General features: G+C 36.0%; 1 protein-coding gene across 7 annotated transcripts in view; it reads left to right on the top strand.

Annotated features, from left to right (window-relative positions):
- LOC117299067 (kinesin-like protein KIF21A) overlaps window positions 1-17,780 on the top strand; it is a 63,275-nt gene extending 45,495 nt beyond the window's left edge. For 5 of the 7 annotated variants that reach the window (XM_033782476.1, XM_033782475.1, XM_033782473.1 and 2 more), the window contains 10 exons: window positions 446-547; window positions 909-1,025; window positions 2,174-2,197; window positions 4,181-4,314; window positions 5,354-5,534; window positions 6,235-6,396; window positions 11,306-11,423; window positions 12,054-12,224; window positions 13,457-13,656; window positions 15,164-15,330. In XM_033782476.1, coding sequence (XP_033638367.1) covers window positions 446-547; window positions 909-1,025; window positions 2,174-2,197; window positions 4,181-4,314; window positions 5,354-5,534; window positions 6,235-6,396; window positions 11,306-11,423; window positions 12,054-12,224; window positions 13,457-13,656; window positions 15,164-15,284 — 1,330 coding nt within the window. In that variant the 3' untranslated portion in view covers window positions 15,285-15,330. Of the gene's footprint in view, window positions 1-445; window positions 548-908; window positions 1,026-2,173; window positions 2,198-4,180; window positions 4,315-5,353; window positions 5,535-6,234; window positions 6,397-11,305; window positions 11,424-12,053; window positions 12,225-13,456; window positions 13,657-15,163; window positions 15,331-16,315 lie in introns of those variants that run through there. The other 2 variants (XM_033782478.1, XM_033782474.1) reach the window with 2 other exon arrangements.
- Window positions 17,781-18,270: the final 490 nt, after the last annotated feature.

Here is an 18,270-nt window from a genome sequence, read left to right as displayed (position 1 = left end):
TTGGGAACAAAAGTTTCTTCAGTAGTCATTTAAACACAGCCAATGAAGCAGCTTCTCTCAGACTTGTTGGTAGTTCATTCCACAAGCGCGGTGCAGCAACTGCTAAGGCTGTGTCCCTGGCTTTCCTTTTGGATCTAGGAATGGAGTAGCTATGGTGTAAAGGCCATTGCACTTACCACATGGCTCCATACATGAACAGTTTGAAAACCTGGCATCATCGTCAGACTCACACAAAGCTCTTCTTTCCTCGCACCACATAAGAACACGCACCCTTCTTAACTTACCCAGGGCGATATAGAACTGGAGATATAACCATAAAATATGGCACCAGGTTGCAGAGTAGGTCCCTGATAGTAATGTTAATAGTTGGGCTTCATGTTTGCAAGTTTTTCAGAGAAACACGTTTCAATGTTGTCTTATGTTACATGTATTGTTTGTTTTTCAGACCTGGTCAGCGTCTTGATACTTCATCTCCGTTACTCAGAAGGAAGCTTCATAACCTTCTTGCTCCTCAACCACTCACTCACTCATCTCCTATCGGCTCAGTGTAAGTTACATTAGAAAGTTTCAGAGAACTGGGACTTATTTAATAAAACCTTTAAAGGCACTGGACAATATTGGCAATTATTCAAAATAATTGTTAGCATAAAAACGTACTTGGTAACAAGACATGGAGAGCTGTTGATAGTATAAAACATTGTCAGAAACAGCTCCCTCTGAAGTTTTTTTGAGAAAGAAGTAATTTTCCACAAGTTTTATTTTGAGACCTCAGAATTAGATTTGAGGTCCCGAAACCAAGCATCTGAAAGCACACAAGTTCTTGTGACAAGGGTGTTTTTTCTTTCATTATTATCTCGCAACTTCGATGACCGATCGATCTCATATTTTATTTTGTTTGCCATGCGCAGTGAGCATACTCCCGACCCATCACCTCCAAGCTCACCACCACCCAATAAAGCCAGAAGTGACAACGTGTTTTCTCGTCTTACTCAGAACAACTCACCAGCTGCTTCACGTAATGGAAGGTTCGTATTTCTCACTTTTAAAATCCTACTTATTTCTATTTTTGTTGTTACTCGATTTCTGGTAATAAAACCAGAATGCCTCATACAAGAAGAAATTAGTTGCTGTAGCTCCGTGCCTGAGGAAACCTGTAAACGAGGGTGTTTGCTATTACCAGAAACACTGGGGTTAGTCCCTACTCTTGATAAGAAGTTTTTCCCAGAATATAAATAAACTTTTTCAGTCAACACTTCTGTTGACTCATTCATTTTAACCAAATTAATGAACGGGAATCTACAAAGACGACTTCTGGAATCTAAGAAGTAGACTTGTCATTACTTATCTCGTAAACTTGACTCTTTTAACCTAAGACATAGTATTGAGAGTCCCCCAGCCGTGACACTTGTATCCTTAGACACTTAACTATTGCTTCGTTTCCGGTGCTCTTATTGAAAAAGATAAGGAGTTCGCCCTGGTGTTCCTGGCTGTGGCTGCATAATGCGCAGTAGCACCTTGTAAACCCTTATAATAATAATAATAATAATAATAATAAAAATAATAGTACAGCATTTTTAAAGCGCACTAAATCTGTAGAACATTCAAAGGCGCTGGTCAAAGAACAACAAGAAAATTTCACTCTATATCTGCAAAGGCTAATCTGAAGAGATGGGTTTTGAGAGAATGTTGGAATCGTGAGATGTCATGTGTGTCCTTGATGTTGAGGCAGAGAGTTCCAGAGGCGTGGTGAAATGTTACTGAACGCCCTGTCCCCATAGCTGGATAAACGGGTCAGAGGAACATAGAGCATGCTGCCAGATGACCTCAGACCCGGCCTGACCGTACGAGGCTGAATCATGCTCTGTATGTAGGTAGGGGCTAGTCCATGGAGAGCCTTGAATGTCTGAAGGATGATCTTGTAAGGTGCTACATAAATGGGTCTCAGAATTCATCACTTCAATAACATCTTTCTGAAAGTTTGTATGTACTCAGCGCCTTGGGTACATGTACATGTACCTGGTTGGTACAATACATGTACATGTACGTGTGCTGTGACCTCAATATTATTAACATTATTTTCAGCATGTTATCGTTATAGCTCATGACAAACATTTCTTAGTTCTTGACATGTTACTATACTTTTCACAATGGTTATTTGCTTTTTAAACTCTAGTAAACAATCTGAGGAAGATGATGGGTAGGTTTATCTCATTTTTGATTTTGTTTTCTTCCAGATGTTGTTAGTCTTTGCTTTCTCATTGATTTTATCTATTGATCTATAACTCATATTTGTCCGTATACAAGTATGTGCTGTAAATAGTAACTGCTTTCAATATAGTGCAGTGTTTTCTGTTGATGTAGAGTTATTTGTTGATGTACATGCATTTCAACTATTAAAAGCCACTGGACCAATGCACAAACAAACTTTCAAAAATTTCAGATGGTTTAAAGGTTTGTCCTTTTTGTGGTGTTCTCTTTTCTTTTTGCATGTTTATATTTATTCGTATTTTTCTGTATATTTGTCTTCAGTCCTGAAATTATACGGTAGCTTTGCCGTTTATTTAGTACCCAAGTTTTATTTTTATTGAAGTTTCTATTGCAAATTCTAAAATGCTGCACTCTTCGAAAATAAAATCAGGTCTGCCAATGTATGAACTTTGATATTTTGCTTGAGGCGCAAATTACTGCATGAAGGCATGACTTGTAGACATTGCCTTGTAAAACTTGGTACTTAGTAACAACCAACCACTCTCTACTCTGCCAGATGGGCACATTTCTACACAAAAATTTGAAGCCTGCTAGATGTGCTGCTCGCTATGGGGCACGGCAGACGTGTGGACAAGTTGTTAAATGTCTGTCGCAGTGATATCGTTCTGACTCTCCCTGCAATTCCCGCGGTATTCTTGCAAGGCTGCTGGCCCCGCGAGACTAATGTACTGCTCTCACGACTACGGTCCCATTTAAAGTAGAAGTCGGCAACCAGCAGTTTGCGCGAGAGCTGTGATCTTGCGAGAGCAATGCACAACTGGACTTTCTCTCCGCGTTGGACAATTAACGACTTGTCCACTAATCTAGGGGCATGGTGGTACCATCCTCCATCGTATCTTCATTAATGACTTGAATCTCAGGTATTCTTTAGAGGATTGTAGAAGTGGGAACTTCTGTGCAAGAGGAAAATAGTAGGGCTGTCAAAAGTGGCTGCTACAAGTAGAAATAAGAAACAGGCACTAAGCTACATAAAAAAAAGCTTTAAGATCTTAAATCCTACTTTGTAAATGGTTCCTCTTAAGGTGATCCCTCTGCTGCCGCTTATCTAGACTTGTGGTAGTCGTTGTATGTCTGAATAGACCCATTCCATGAAACATGTAAATTGCACATAGCGCGTGCGCACTAACGTTTTGGTTGGCAAAATGAGGGAACATCGCGCTGTTTTGTACACGGCTAATGGGTGCGTGACGCAGACGCGATTGCGCGTCTGCTTAGTGCACAACTCTATGGCGTTTGCCAACCAACAGGGTCTGTACACATGCGTGAATGTGATTAGCATATTTCATGGGAAGGGTCCATTGCATGCTCCCCTGAACAGACAGCATTCGTAGTTTGACCCGAACCGGTCTAACTTTCAAGGTGGTCATATAAGTTGTTCCCCTTGCATTCAAAGATCACAGAGTTCAACCTGATACGGTTCATCTTCGGTTGTAAGAGGTCAAACGCAACCCCGCTACTCTAACATTCGGTGTTTACAGAATGATTACGGAGGTCAATGGGTCGTCTGTTGTGAGTTAAACCAGATGTGGTCTTTTTTATTCTGTCCACACACAGTGTTGCAAGATAAACTCAAAGTGGTCTAAAGATAAACCCCCTCCCTGGACGGTTTATCTTTTATGGGTTGAACTCGATTCGGACTAACTTTAGTACCATTCAGACACACAGAGTTGAACTCGATCAGGTTGAACGATGAGTTAAACCGACTTTAGTACTGTGTCTGAGGGATTTTAAAGATATTGACAAAATAGGGGTACTGCCAACAAAGGGCTGGATGCCTGAGTTAACAGAGCTCAGGTGCATTGATCCATAGTTTGCAGGGTCAAGTCCCACTCTAGTGAATTCTTCTTCGTTTGACCTAAACTAAACTATACAAAATTAATAAACTAAACTTATTTTGCTTTGTGTATTACAGAGGGATAATCAACCCAGTGGCCCTCAAACCTCAAGGCAAGCAGCCACTGGTTTGTTCCTATACAGCAGAAGGTCACACTAAAGCTGTTCTATCGGTACAAGCTACAGATGAACTCTTATTCAGTGGTTCTAAAGGTGAGACTAAAAGTAATATTATTAATAATAATCAACCCAGTGGCCCTCAAACCTCAAGGCAAGCAGCCACTGGTTTGTTCCTACACAGCAGAAGGACACACTAAAGCTGTACTATCAGTACAAGCTACAGATGAACTCTTATTCAGTGGTTCTAAAGGTTAGACTAGAAGTAATATTATTAATAATAATCAACCCAGTGGCCCTCAAGCCTCAAGACAAGCAGCCACTTGTTTGTTCCTATACAGCAGAAGGACACACTAAAGCTGTACTATCAGTACAAGCTACAGATGAACTCTTATTCAGTGGTTCTAAAGGTTAGACTAGAAGTAATATTATTAATAATAATCAACCCAGTGGCCCTCAAACCTCAAGGCAAGCAGCCACTGGTTTGTTCCTATACAGCAGAAGGACACACTAAAGCTGTACTATCGGTACAAGCTACAGATGAACTCTTATTCAGTGGTTCTAAAGGTTAGACTGTAGACTGTGCAAGTCTTGCTTGTTTCAGAACAGGAAAACACATCAAATGAAGAACATGTTTTTTATTTCTGAAATCAAATGTTAGTTTTTAATTGATAAGAATTCTGACCAATAAAAACACTCATTACAATATTTATAAAGTGAGTTTTAGCTTTTATGCTGTTTCACAAATAGTTTGACAATTATTATTGAACAAATGGCTAAGGAAGTTTTTTTTCTTCTTCTTTTTAGATAACCAATTTGTAAATCTATGTTCGATTTTGTCTCAGCACTAAAATCTGTTAAATACGCAGGCCTGGGATGGCGGCACATGTGAAAATTAGCATGTGCCTCAGACCAAAATTAACAGTTGCCTTAGACCAGGGAAATACTTTACATCGAGCGTGACCAAGACAAGCATGTACATAAGTTTCGTACTTCACAAGTAACTTAACTCTCTCTTCTTTTTTTTTATTCTTTTTTATTTTGCCAGCAATAACATAATAATTTCCTTTGTCATAAACTAGTTCAACAAGAATAGTTGATAGTTTTTTCAAATCTACCATAATTTCCTTTACAGATCGCTCAGTGAAAGTTTGGAAACTTGAGACTGGTCAAGAACTGACGACCCTTGCTGGTCATCCTAACAACGTAGGAACAGTTCGATACAGTGAGAAGCTTGGTTTAGTATTCAGTGTATCCACAGCGTATATCAGAGTATGGGATATCAGGGAACCTGCAAAATGTATCAAGACATTAAGGTAAGCCAGGACCCGTTTTCACAGAGCTGGCTGCCTGAAGCCACTACACTGGCCACTATTGGTAAATACTCAAAATAATTGTTAGCATAAAAACTTACTTGGTAACAAGCAATGGAGAGCTGTTGATATTAAAAAACATTGAGAGAAACGGCTTCCTCTGAATTAATGTACATTTTTGAGAAAGAAGTCATTTCTCAAAAAAATATTTGAATCGAATTCTCAGCTGAGGTCTTGTGTTCAAGCATCTGAAAGCACACAACTTGTGTGACAAGGGTGTTTTTTTTCTACCATTGTTCTTGTGCAACTTCGATGACCAATTAAGCCCAAATTTTAAATGGTGTTATATGTTACTTTATGCATATTGGATGCACCAAGTGAGAATACTGGTCTTTGGCAATTACCAAAAGGTGTCCAGTGCTTTTAAACAGAACAAATGTTATTAAGTGCATTGATACGTTACTGTAAAAGTCCTTTAAATTATAAGAACAAGTTTTATGGTTTCTATAATCCTTTCTCACCAAATAATTCTTTATCGTCATTCATATTGGGAGTTTATTAACCCTCTATATGTACTTCTATGACTATGATCATGTTAGAACAGCGCTATACATGTACATGTACAAGCACTGTAAATTATTACTTCAACCCTACCTTTATTTCCATCTTGTCATTGTGTTTATATGACTTCATTTACCCACAGTTCCTCTGGCCATGTATTAGATAGTAGCGCTGGTAGTAGTCTATACCGCAGCGCTGCATTACCAACTGGAGAATCACAGATCAATGATATCGCTGTCAACGATACCGGAACCAGACTATATGCAGCTGCAGGGAACATCATAAGAGTCTGGTCTCTAAACAAGTAAGTTTCATAATACTAATAATGAAGACATTTGTAAAGTGCTAAGTAAATACAAAAGCCTCTAATCACATAAAGAGAACAATAAAATATACAATGAGTGAAAGATACTATACAAGTAAGCAGATTACAAATAAGCAGCTTCAAACAAATGAGTTTTTAACAGAAACTTAAAACAGTGTGAAAAAGAACTAGCATGGCAAAGATCACATGAAGACTATAATAAACAGTTCTTACAATGTATAACATGTTGGGTGTCCAAAATTGCACATGAAGACTATAATAAACAGTTCTTACAATGTATATACATGTTGGGTGTCCAAAATTGAACATGAAGACTATAATAAACAGTTCTTACAATGTATATACATGTTGGGTGTCCAAAATTGCACATGAAGACTATAATAAACAGTTCTTACAATGTATATACATGTTGGGTGTCCAAAATTGAACATGAAGACTATAATAAACAGTTCTTACAATGTATATACATGTTGGGTGTCCAAAATTGAACATGAAGACTATAATAAACAGTTCTTACAATGTATATACATGTTGGGTGTCCAAAATTGCACATGAAGACTATAATAAACAGTTCTTACAATGTATATACATGTAGGGTGTCCAAAATTGCACATGAAGACTATAATAAACAGTTCTTACAATGTATATACATGTAGGGTGTCCAAAATTGCACATGAAGACTATAATAAACAGTTCTTACAATGTATATACATGTTGGGTGTCCAAAATTGCACATGAAGACTATAATAAACAGTTCTTACAATGTATATACATGTTGGGTGTCCAAAATTGCACATGAAGACTATAATAAACAGTTCTTACAATGTATATACATGTTGGGTGTCCAAAATTGAACATGAAGACTATAATAAACAGTTCTTACAATGTATATACATGTTGGGTGTCCAAAATTGCACATGAAGACTATAATAAACAGTTCTTACAATGTATATACATGTAGGGTGTCCAAAATTGCACATGAAGACTATAATAAACAGTTCTTACAATGTATATACATGTTGGGTGTCCAAAATTGCACATGAAGACTATAATAAACAGTTCTTACAATGTATATACATGTTGGGTGTCCAAAATTGCACATGAAGACTATAATAAACAGTTCTTACAATGTATATACATGTTGGGTGTCCAAAATTGAACATGAAGACTATAATAAACAGTTCTTACAATGTATATACATGTAGGGTGTCCAAAATTGCACATGAAGACTATAATAAACAGTTCTTACAATGTATATACATGTTGGGTGTCCAAAATTGAACATGAAGACTATAATAAACAGTTCTTACAATGTATATACATGTTGGGTGTCCAAAATTGAACATGAAGACTATAATAAACAGTTCTTACAATGTATATACATGTTGGGTGTCCAAAATTGCACATGAAGACTATAATAAACAGTTCTTACAATGTATATACATGTAGGGTGTCCAAAATTGCACATGAAGACTATAATAAACAGTTCTTACAATGTATATACATGTTGGGTGTCCAAAATTGAACATGAAGACTATAATAAACAGTTCTTACAATGTATATACATGTAGGGTGTCCAAAATTGAACATGAAGACTATAATAAACAGTTCTTACAATGTATATACATGTTGGGTGTCCAAAATTGAACATGAAGACTATAATAAACAGTTCTTACAATGTATATACATGTTGGGTGTCCAAAATTGCACATGAAGACTATAATAAACAGTTCTTACAATGTATATACATGTAGGGTGTCCAAAATTGCACATGAAGACTATAATAAACAGTTCTTACAATGTATATACATGTTGGGTGTCCAAAATTGCACATGAAGACTATAATAAACAGTTCTTACAATGTATATACATGTAGGGTGTCCAAAATTGCACATGAAGACTATAATAAACAGTTCTTACAATGTATATACATGTAGGGTGTCCAAAATTGCACATGAAGACTATAATAAACAGTTCTTACAATGTATATACATGTTGGGTGTCCAAAATTGAACATGAAGACTATAATAAACAGTTCTTACAATGTATATACATGTTGGGTGTCCAAAATTGAACATGAAGACTATAATAAACAGTTCTTACAATGTATATACATGTTGGGTGTCCAAAATTGCACATGAAGACTATAATAAACAGTTCTTACAATGTATATACATGTAGGGTGTCCAAAATTGCACATGAAGACTATAATAAACAGTTCTTACAATGTATATACATGTTGGGTGTCCAAAATTGAACATGAAGACTATAATAAACAGTTCTTACAATGTATATACATGTAGGGTGTCCAAAATTGAACATGAAGACTATAATAAACAGTTCTTACAATGTATATACATGTAGGGTGTCCAAAATTGCACATGAAGACTATAATAAACAGTTCTTACAATGTATATACATGTTGGGTGTCCAAAATTGAACATGAAGACTATAATAAACAGTTCTTACAATGTATATACATGTAGGGTGTCCAAAATTGAACATGAAGACTATAATAAACAGTTCTTACAATGTATATACATGTTGGGTGTCCAAAATTGAACATGAAGACTATAATAAACAGTTCTTACAATGTATATACATGTTGGGTGTCCAAAATTGCACATGAAGACTATAATAAACAGTTCTTACAATGTATATACATGTAGGGTGTCCAAAATTGCACATGAAGACTATAATAAACAGTTCTTACAATGTATATACATGTTGGGTGTCCAAAATTGCACATGAAGACTATAATAAACAGTTCTTACAATGTATATACATGTAGGGTGTCCAAAATTGCACATGAAGACTATAATAAACAGTTCTTACAATGTATATACATGTAGGGTGTCCAAAATTGCACATGAAGACTATAATAAACAGTTCTTACAATGTATATACATGTTGGGTGTCCAAAATTGAACATGAAGACTATAATAAACAGTTCTTACAATGTATATACATGTTGGGTGTCCAAAATTGAACATGAAGACTATAATAAACAGTTCTTACAATGTATATACATGTTGGGTGTCCAAAATTGCACATGAAGACTATAATAAACAGTTCTTACAATGTATATACATGTAGGGTGTCCAAAATTGCACATGAAGACTATAATAAACAGTTCTTACAATGTATATACATGTTGGGTGTCCAAAATTGAACATGAAGACTATAATAAACAGTTCTTACAATGTATATACATGTAGGGTGTCCAAAATTGAACATGAAGACTATAATAAACAGTTCTTACAATGTACATGTATATACATGTAGGGTGTCCAAAATTGCACATGAAGACTATAATAAACAGTTCTTACAATGTATATACATGTTGGGTGTCCAAAATTGAACATGAAGACTATAATAAACAGTTCTTACAATGTATATACATGTTGGGTGTCCAAAATTGCACATGAAGACTATAATAAACAGTTCTTACAATGTATATACATGTAGGGTGTCCAAAATTGAACATGAAGACTATAATAAACAGTTCTTACAATGTATATACATGTAGGGTGTCCAAAATTGAACATGAAGACTATAATAAACAGTTCTTACAATGTATATACATGTTGGGTGTCCAAAATTGCACATGAAGACTATAATAAACAGTTCTTACAATGTATACATGTTGGGTGTCCAAAATTGAACATGAAGACTATAATAAACAGTTCTTACAATGTATATACATGTAGGGTGTCCAAAATTGAACATGAAGACTATAATAAACAGTTCTTACAATGTATATACATGTTGGGTGTCCAAAATTGAACATGAAGACTATAATAAACAGTTCTTACAATGTATATACATGTTGGGTGTCCAAAATTGAACATGAAGACTATAATAAACAGTTCTTACAATGTATATACATGTTGGGTGTCCAAAATTGCACATGAAGACTATAATAAACAGTTCTTACAATGTATATACATGTTGGGTGTCCAAAATTGAACATGAAGACTATAATAAACAGTTCTTACAATGTATATACATGTTGGGTGTCCAAAATTGAACATGAAGACTATAATAAACAGTTCTTACAATGTATATACATGTTGGGTGTCCAAAATTGAACATGAAGACTATAATAAACAGTTCTTACAATGTATATACATGTTGGGTGTCCAAAATTGCACATGAAGACTATAATAAACAGTTCTTACAATGTATATACATGTTGGGTGTCCAAAATTGCACATGAAGACTATAATAAACAGTTCTTACAATGTACAATGTAATAAACAGTTCTTACAATGTACAATGTACAATGTATATACATGTAGGGTGTCCAAAATTGCTCATTATTTGTCCTACTGGGCCCAGTTTCGCACAACAAATTGCTAAGCACAGACAAATATGTTGAGCAGAAACTGATTACAAGTCAAAAGTCCCTAAAGTTCACATCGGTGTGACTGGTGCCCCACAAAGATTTTTGCTTAGCATAGAAAATTGTTAATCTGTTTTTTATGTTGTCTTGACTGGTGCCCCACCAAGTTTTTGCTAAGCATAGAAACTTGCTAGGCAGTGTTTTCAGGTATGCAGATTTTGTTTTTTTAATTAAAAGACCCATTTCACATCATAAGTTTGGTTTGCTTAACAAGTTGGTGAAATATTACGAAGTTTTTATTTACATGCCATGTATACATGTATTATTAATTACTACAGGCCTAGTAAACCAGGCGAAACAACAAAAAGGCACACACAGCATTTACCGTGGTGCTCTGTGCTTTTGCTCTGGTGCCCTTTGCAAAGTTCAAATACAAATTTACGTTTGCCCCATAGAAGTGCCCCTTACCAGAGAGAAATTGATTTGCCCTTTCAAGAGAGAAGTTCAGGGCCTGTTATAAGGTTTTTTTATTTTGTATTGCAGTTTTCAAGCGATTTGTAAGTTGTTTGGTGGACCGTCAGCGGCTATTATGTGTGTTGTGGTTGACACTCAGGAGGATTGTGATTACGTGTATGCTGGATCAAAAGACCACTACATCAAGGCAAGTAGCAAACCAAACCTCAAAATTTGTGTTATTATTTTCTTACCAATTACGGGAAAGCTCCTTAAAAGAAAAATGCCTAAATGAAACATCCATTTCATCTGACAACTTGCCACCTATTAGTTTTGTTTTTTACCCCTACACCGATGTGTGTTAGCACTGTATACTCAGTACTTCCCCGAGTTCGGTGAAAAAAATATCACAGGCATATTACTTGGGTGGGATTCAAACCCACGACCCTTGCAATTCTAGAGCAGTGTCTTACCAACTAGACTACCGAGATCGCTTAAAATATCACAGGCATGTTACTCTGGTGTGATATTTTTTCATAGGACTCGGGAAAGTACTAAGTATACAGTGCTGACACACATCGGTGTATGGGTAAAAACCAAAATTAATATTCTTTATCCCAGATGCAAATTTAACATCTATTAAACTTACCACCTACTGATTGATTGATTGATTAAATCATTAATTGACTTTTTTAACTTTTCAAAACAAGCAGTTTGTTCATTTACAAACATACTGAGTTTACAAAAACAGAGAAATTTTAAAATCGACTTTAATATAAAAGAAATATCTGTATTTGATCGAATAATTGATTGACTATCTTGTTTGATAACTCAACAGGTGTTTGAAGTCCCAAGTGGTGCTACTGGCTGTTTAACGGCAAAGCATAATCTTGACCCTCCACATTATGATGGGATACAATCCATCGCTATTCATAAACAACTTCTCTTCAGTGGATCAAGAGACGCTTGTATTAAGAAATGGGATCTGGAGAAGAAACAACAACTCAAGGTATTTCAGTTCATTTCATTTTGTTTTGTTTGGTGCAAAGTAGCAAAACCAGTCATATGGCCACCACTTGTTCTCATATTCTTTACCCTCACTCTGGAACAACTTGCTGCACAACATCAGAACTGCTCCAAACGAGAACATTTTCAAACATCTGCTGAAAACTTACCTGTTTACTCATTAATTTTTGTGAAGCGCTTCTGAACTGTTGTGTGAAACGCTATATACGTAAGTGCCGTTCATTATTATTATTATTATCTTACACACGTTTCAGACAGGCCCACCAGAGTCGCACCGAACCAAATAAACTGCGCCAATAAAGTATCTAAACACTTACAAAAGGTCGGATTTATCGGAACCTGGAACAGTATACAAAAATTTAATTGTTTATTTCTATTCACCGTTAATTTCTGCACGTTTTGACACATCTTGTGTTGCGCTACGATGTTGTTTGGTGGATTTATGGACACTTGAGTGGCTTAAGGTCGAGTTTCAAAAGTTGCAAAAGCCCCTATTCAAGCTAAATCGTTGTATTGTGACGAGTAAGATCGGCGTTTCTTTTGCCCTAACAATCTCACAATCTCACTTATAAAGACTTTAAATTATATCACCCAGTCACCAGGTATTTTCTTTTCATATCTTAAATTTGTTTTTGTTTTGTTATTGTATTATCTAGCCCTAGAACTGGTTTAATAATTCAATTTATTTACCATGGTCTAGCATTCAAATTACCCGTTTTGGGATTTGATAAAGATTAATTGAATTGAATGAATCCAAGGCCCAGTGAATTACTATTAATTTTGATTGCTATTATAACATTTGTGCCAATCAGCCAGTAGAGGGCCCAGCACGGCTCCGTGGTGGAGCTAGTTGCCGGTTGGTCCCCTGCTGGAAGATTGGGAAACCCGCTCGCCTGGAGATGTTTTCCTATGGCCAGACCTGTGGATCTGTAAAGATTGGACGTCTGGAATAAAACAGTCAGGAATTCAAGCAGAAATACTGGTTTTTAGTGTGTTTCATTGCTCCGTTTTGTTGTGGTGATTGACACAGGAATTTTGTGTTACAATATTTATTACGCAATTTTATCTTGCATCTGGACAATCCTTGATGTATGACGCTTCTTACTTTGTAATGTACACGCCTTTATGTTGAATGTTTTTGGCCGAATAAATATATTAATAATAGTAATAATTGTTACCCTCTCTGACCATACACTGCGCTAACCTCTTGTCCAGACTATCAACAGTGCACACAAGGACTGGATCTGTGCATTAGACTTCTTGCCAGGACGTGATTGCTTACTTAGCGGCTGCCGTGGAGGCTACTTAAAGTTGTGGCATTTATGGGACTGCTCACTTATTGGAGAAATGAAAGCACATACAAGTCCAATCAACTCTATTGCTACCAATAAGACGCATGTGTTTACAGCATCAAGGTAAGTCTAGTTTGGATTCATATATATTGCACCATTGCACAGAGAAACTTTCATATTCTCAAACCAGTTAAAGACACTAAACACTGTGTAATTGTCAAAGACCAGTCTTCTCACTTGGTGTGTCTCAACATATGCATAAAATAACAAACATTTGAAAATTTTAGCTAGATCGGTCGTTGAAGTTGCGAGATAATAATGAAAGAAAAAACACCCTTGTCACACACATTGTGTGCTTTCAGATGCTTGATTTCGAGACCTCAAAATCTCATTCTGAGGTCTCAAAATCAAAATCTTGGAAAATTACTTCTTTCTTGAAAACTACGTCACTTCAGAGGGCGCCCTTTCTCACAATTTTGTATACTATCAACCTCTCTCCATTACTCGTTACCAAGTAAGGTTTTATGCTTATAATTATTTTGAGTAATTACCAATAGTGTATTACTCAAAATAATTATTGGCATAAAACCTTACTTTGTAACGAGTAATGGGGAGAAACAGCTCTCTCTGAAGTAACCTAGTTTTGGAGAAAGGAGTAATTTTCCACGAATTTGATTTCGTGACCTCAAGTTTAGAACTTCGTGTGACAAGGGCGTTTCTTTCTTTCATAGTTATGTTGCCACTCCAACGACGGATCAAGCTCAAATTTTCACAGATTTGTTATTTTATGCATATGTTGAGATACACCAAGTGAGAAGACTGGTCTTTGACAATTACCAATAGTGTCCACTGTCTTTAAACATTGATAGTAGTAACAATAATAATAGTAACTATAGACAATCATGTTTTGCGACATCACTAATGTTGCTGATCATTAAATTGAATCTTATTACAGCATCGCGGTAAAGTCCATTGTAGTTGGTTCATGATGACCAACTTTGATTCACATTTTTGCACAGAGAAATTTGCATATCCTCAAAACAATTACCATACCAGTATAAGAGATAATAAAAATAATAATTATGCGACATCACAAGAACAAGGTGTTAATGTCTCTGATTCTTGTATTGAGTCTTAGGCCTATTATTCATGACCAGACCTGATGGTTCATGTGAATTTTAGATTTTGGACTTGGTGTCAAGGTCGACTAATTGTCAAATCCGTGTGATACAAAGCTCTTAACAACACAAAATTTTCCCTCTTTATAAATATGAATGCTAATTCAAATTTTTCCATTTTTCCCCTTTACTTTTATGTTAAAAATAACACTTATCTTTTGGCAAATTTATCTGAAAATTATCAATTTTTCAATAACTTTATTCGCAAATTGCAAAACTAAATATCAATCAACTCTAATAAAATGGTATCATAAACATTTAATTTGCAACTACTTTCTCAATTTAATGTACTAATTTTCACTATTATTGTGTAAACATTTATGCCGCATGCCATTTTGTTTTATAACACTTAACGCATTCTAATGCCAAATGCATGAACATGTTATTTTACAATTTGTGCTTTATTTTTTTGAATGAATGAATGATATGATTTTTGATTTATATTTTTATAGTAATGTTGTGAAAGTGTGGACTTATAAGGCAAATAATGTTCATCGTCGATCGTATTCGTTATCAGATAGGACTCGATTGCATGTCAGATGGCACAGTTTATCAAATCTTCATCAAATATGAACTATTGATATATAATAATATAAGTTATCACACAAGCGCGAGTGAAATACGGAAAAATATCACGCTTCTGCGTCCCATATCCAACGAGGTCGAAGGCCAAGTTGGATATGGGACGCAGACACGCTATTTTTCCTGTATTTCCACGAGCGGGTGTGATAACGTATTTTCTTCAAGCATGAACCGAGCTTATGTCCCTTCTGTTTTTCTCTGTGGGGCTCTTGGCTCTAGTATACAATGGTATTGTGACTAAGTTTGCTTTTCTATGGTTCGTTGGCTTCACAGTCTCCTTGGCTTCGTAAGAAATTAAATGAAGTAAACTAATGGGAAGTTATTTAAAATTTACTGTTAAGCGTCTTAATGTCCCAGGGAATCCCTGTGTTACCCAAATCATTTTTCACTTTTAGGAAATTTGCCTGTTATTATTTTTGGGGTTCTAAACTCCCGGTACGTGTTAGTCGCTATTACTGCATCCATATCCATGTCCATTGACCTTTTCATAAATATCCACTGTGCAAGCGCCAACTGTTGAATGAGGTGCATGCTGGTCTAGCCAGCGATCAAACCTGATCGCTGGCTAGACCAGCATGCACCTCATTCCATGACTAACAGCCGCATGCGAGTGTTTGCGATAAGGTCTCTGTGGCAACACAGCTTCAAACCAGAAGTAGAAAGAGAACAAGCAGGGATTTTTTTATTAACCAAGACTTTTCAGTGGCACTAGAAATATTGTTGGCTAGTAAGATTTATAAGAGCAATGGAAACGAAAAGAAGCAAACACGTGGCATGGCATGCATGTTGCTAAATAAATCATGAATAACACATATATGCTAATGATCCGCAATTTATTTCAAAAGCTACTACAGCAACAAACGTTTGCATGGTAGATTATATGATCATGTAAAATGGTTAACACTTTGCATGCGTTTTGTTGCCTCTCTTGTCAAAAGGTTTTCATATCTATTAATTTATCATTTTATTTTGCCATCTTCTCTTACCTACCCATCCTACTTCATGCCATTCCTAACAAGCAGTGATAGGACAGTCAGCGTATGGAAGCCCCAATGTGCCATGGAATCAACCAATGGGGAGAATGGCATAGAAAGCTAGTTGTAGCACTCTGTCTGATGCCTAGACTTCACTGCAGGTGTTAGGATAGGACAGTCAGTGTATGGAAGCCACAATGTGCCATGGAATCAACCAACGGTGAGAATGGTGTGGACAGCTAGTCTGATGCCTAGACTTCACTGCAGGTGTTTGGATAGGACAGTCAGTGTATGGAAGCCACAATGTGCCATGGAATCAACCAACGGTGAGAATGGTGTGGACAGCTAGTCTGATGCCTAGACTTCACTGCAGGTGTTTGGATAGGACAGTCAGTGTATGGAAGCCACAATGTGCCATTGAATCAACCAACGGTGAGAATGGTGTGGACAGCTAGTCTGATGCCTAGACTTCACTGCAGGTGTTTGGATAGAACAGTCAGTGTATGGAAGCCTCAATGTGCCATGGAATCGACCAATGGTAAGAATGGCATAAAGAGCTAGCTGCCACTCTCTGTCTGATGCCTAGACTTCACTGCATGTGTTTGGATCATTGTACTCCTGACGTGCCTTGAGGAATTAGTCAGTTCACTAGGGAACTTGTTTGTACCATTCTTATGTTGATAAACCGCACCAAGCCCATGTTCATGGCTCTGCTTAAAGTGAATTTTGCAATTACGATTACTATTCTCCATCTAATGTGCAAGTGCCAAATTTCTGCGCTAGCTGTGTAAGCGAAGAATGTATAGTAGAGTGGAATATGCGCACGCAAGAAAACATTCCATGGTATTCGGTGAAGTACCTGACATACACATTCTCCATTTAAAAAAGTTGTGAATCTGTGCCAACAACAGTTTGTGACAGTTGAGGCCCCCCATACAAAATGTATAAGTGATTGGGCTGTGAGTTGAGTTCATCTATCTAAAGAAAAAAGTGTGTCTCAAAATGGGCTGTGTTGTCGTGATAACAGGGAGTCTTAGGCTACAAATTTACTGTGAACTCTCACATCGATACGTCGGGATATTAGGCCATAAGTTATAACACATCGTTATTTTATTTATGTATTATTTATTGTAATTTGGATGGAATCACTCGGAATATTAAAAGTTAATAATTTAAAGAATGATGTAGTTTAAATTCCTAGTACCCAAGCTAAGTCTTTTGCACATGAACTTTGTTTTTATTTATGATTATTCAAGTAAAAAATTGGTAAATAACAATTTTGATCAAAGTCAACAAAACATATAAAGAAAGGCAACACATATTTATATAAGCTGTAATGGATTGGTTGCTCCATAGCTTGGTCGGTTGGATGATCAATCAATCAATTGGTTGATCGATTGACTGCCTGAACAATCAAATTATCTATCGAAAAGAAAGATTTTGACATTTTGTGTTTACATAATTGTCAATTTATTAATTGATTGATTGATTAGTTGATCTATTGATTAATTGATCTATTGATTGACTGATTGATTGATTGATTGACTGAAAAAAAAACCGCTTAATTTGAAAATAATAATCAAAAAGAAAGAATAATGCACAACTCAAAATTAAAGCCAAGAGTAAATTGAGTATTGAGTTTAATTTATTCAGATCCAATAAATGTAAGAAATAAAGCAATGTCTTTATTCAAAGCGAGGAGTTCAACTAAAAAAGACGATTAAACATAATCAAAGAACGTCTGTTGTATTAAAAATATTAAAACATATCTCCAAAGATTAAACACTTTAATAATCAAGATCGTGGCTTTGTCGCAACAAGAAAATTTATGAAAATATTTACTAAGATTATGCTCTTGAAAGGTGGTCAGTTGAAAGGATGTTTAGTAGGTCATAGGTCAAAATGTTGACCATTGTGTGTGATTGTATTGAGTAAAAATGGCGTCATATCATGTATAAATTATGGTGATGGAAAAAAACGGATATGCATATCTGCAATATGTT

Source organism: Asterias rubens, chromosome 14, assembly GCF_902459465.1.
Source record: "Asterias rubens chromosome 14, eAstRub1.3, whole genome shotgun sequence".
Taxonomy (NCBI): domain Eukaryota; kingdom Metazoa; phylum Echinodermata; class Asteroidea; order Forcipulatida; family Asteriidae; genus Asterias; species Asterias rubens.
This window is presented reverse-complemented; position numbering and strand designations above follow the sequence as displayed.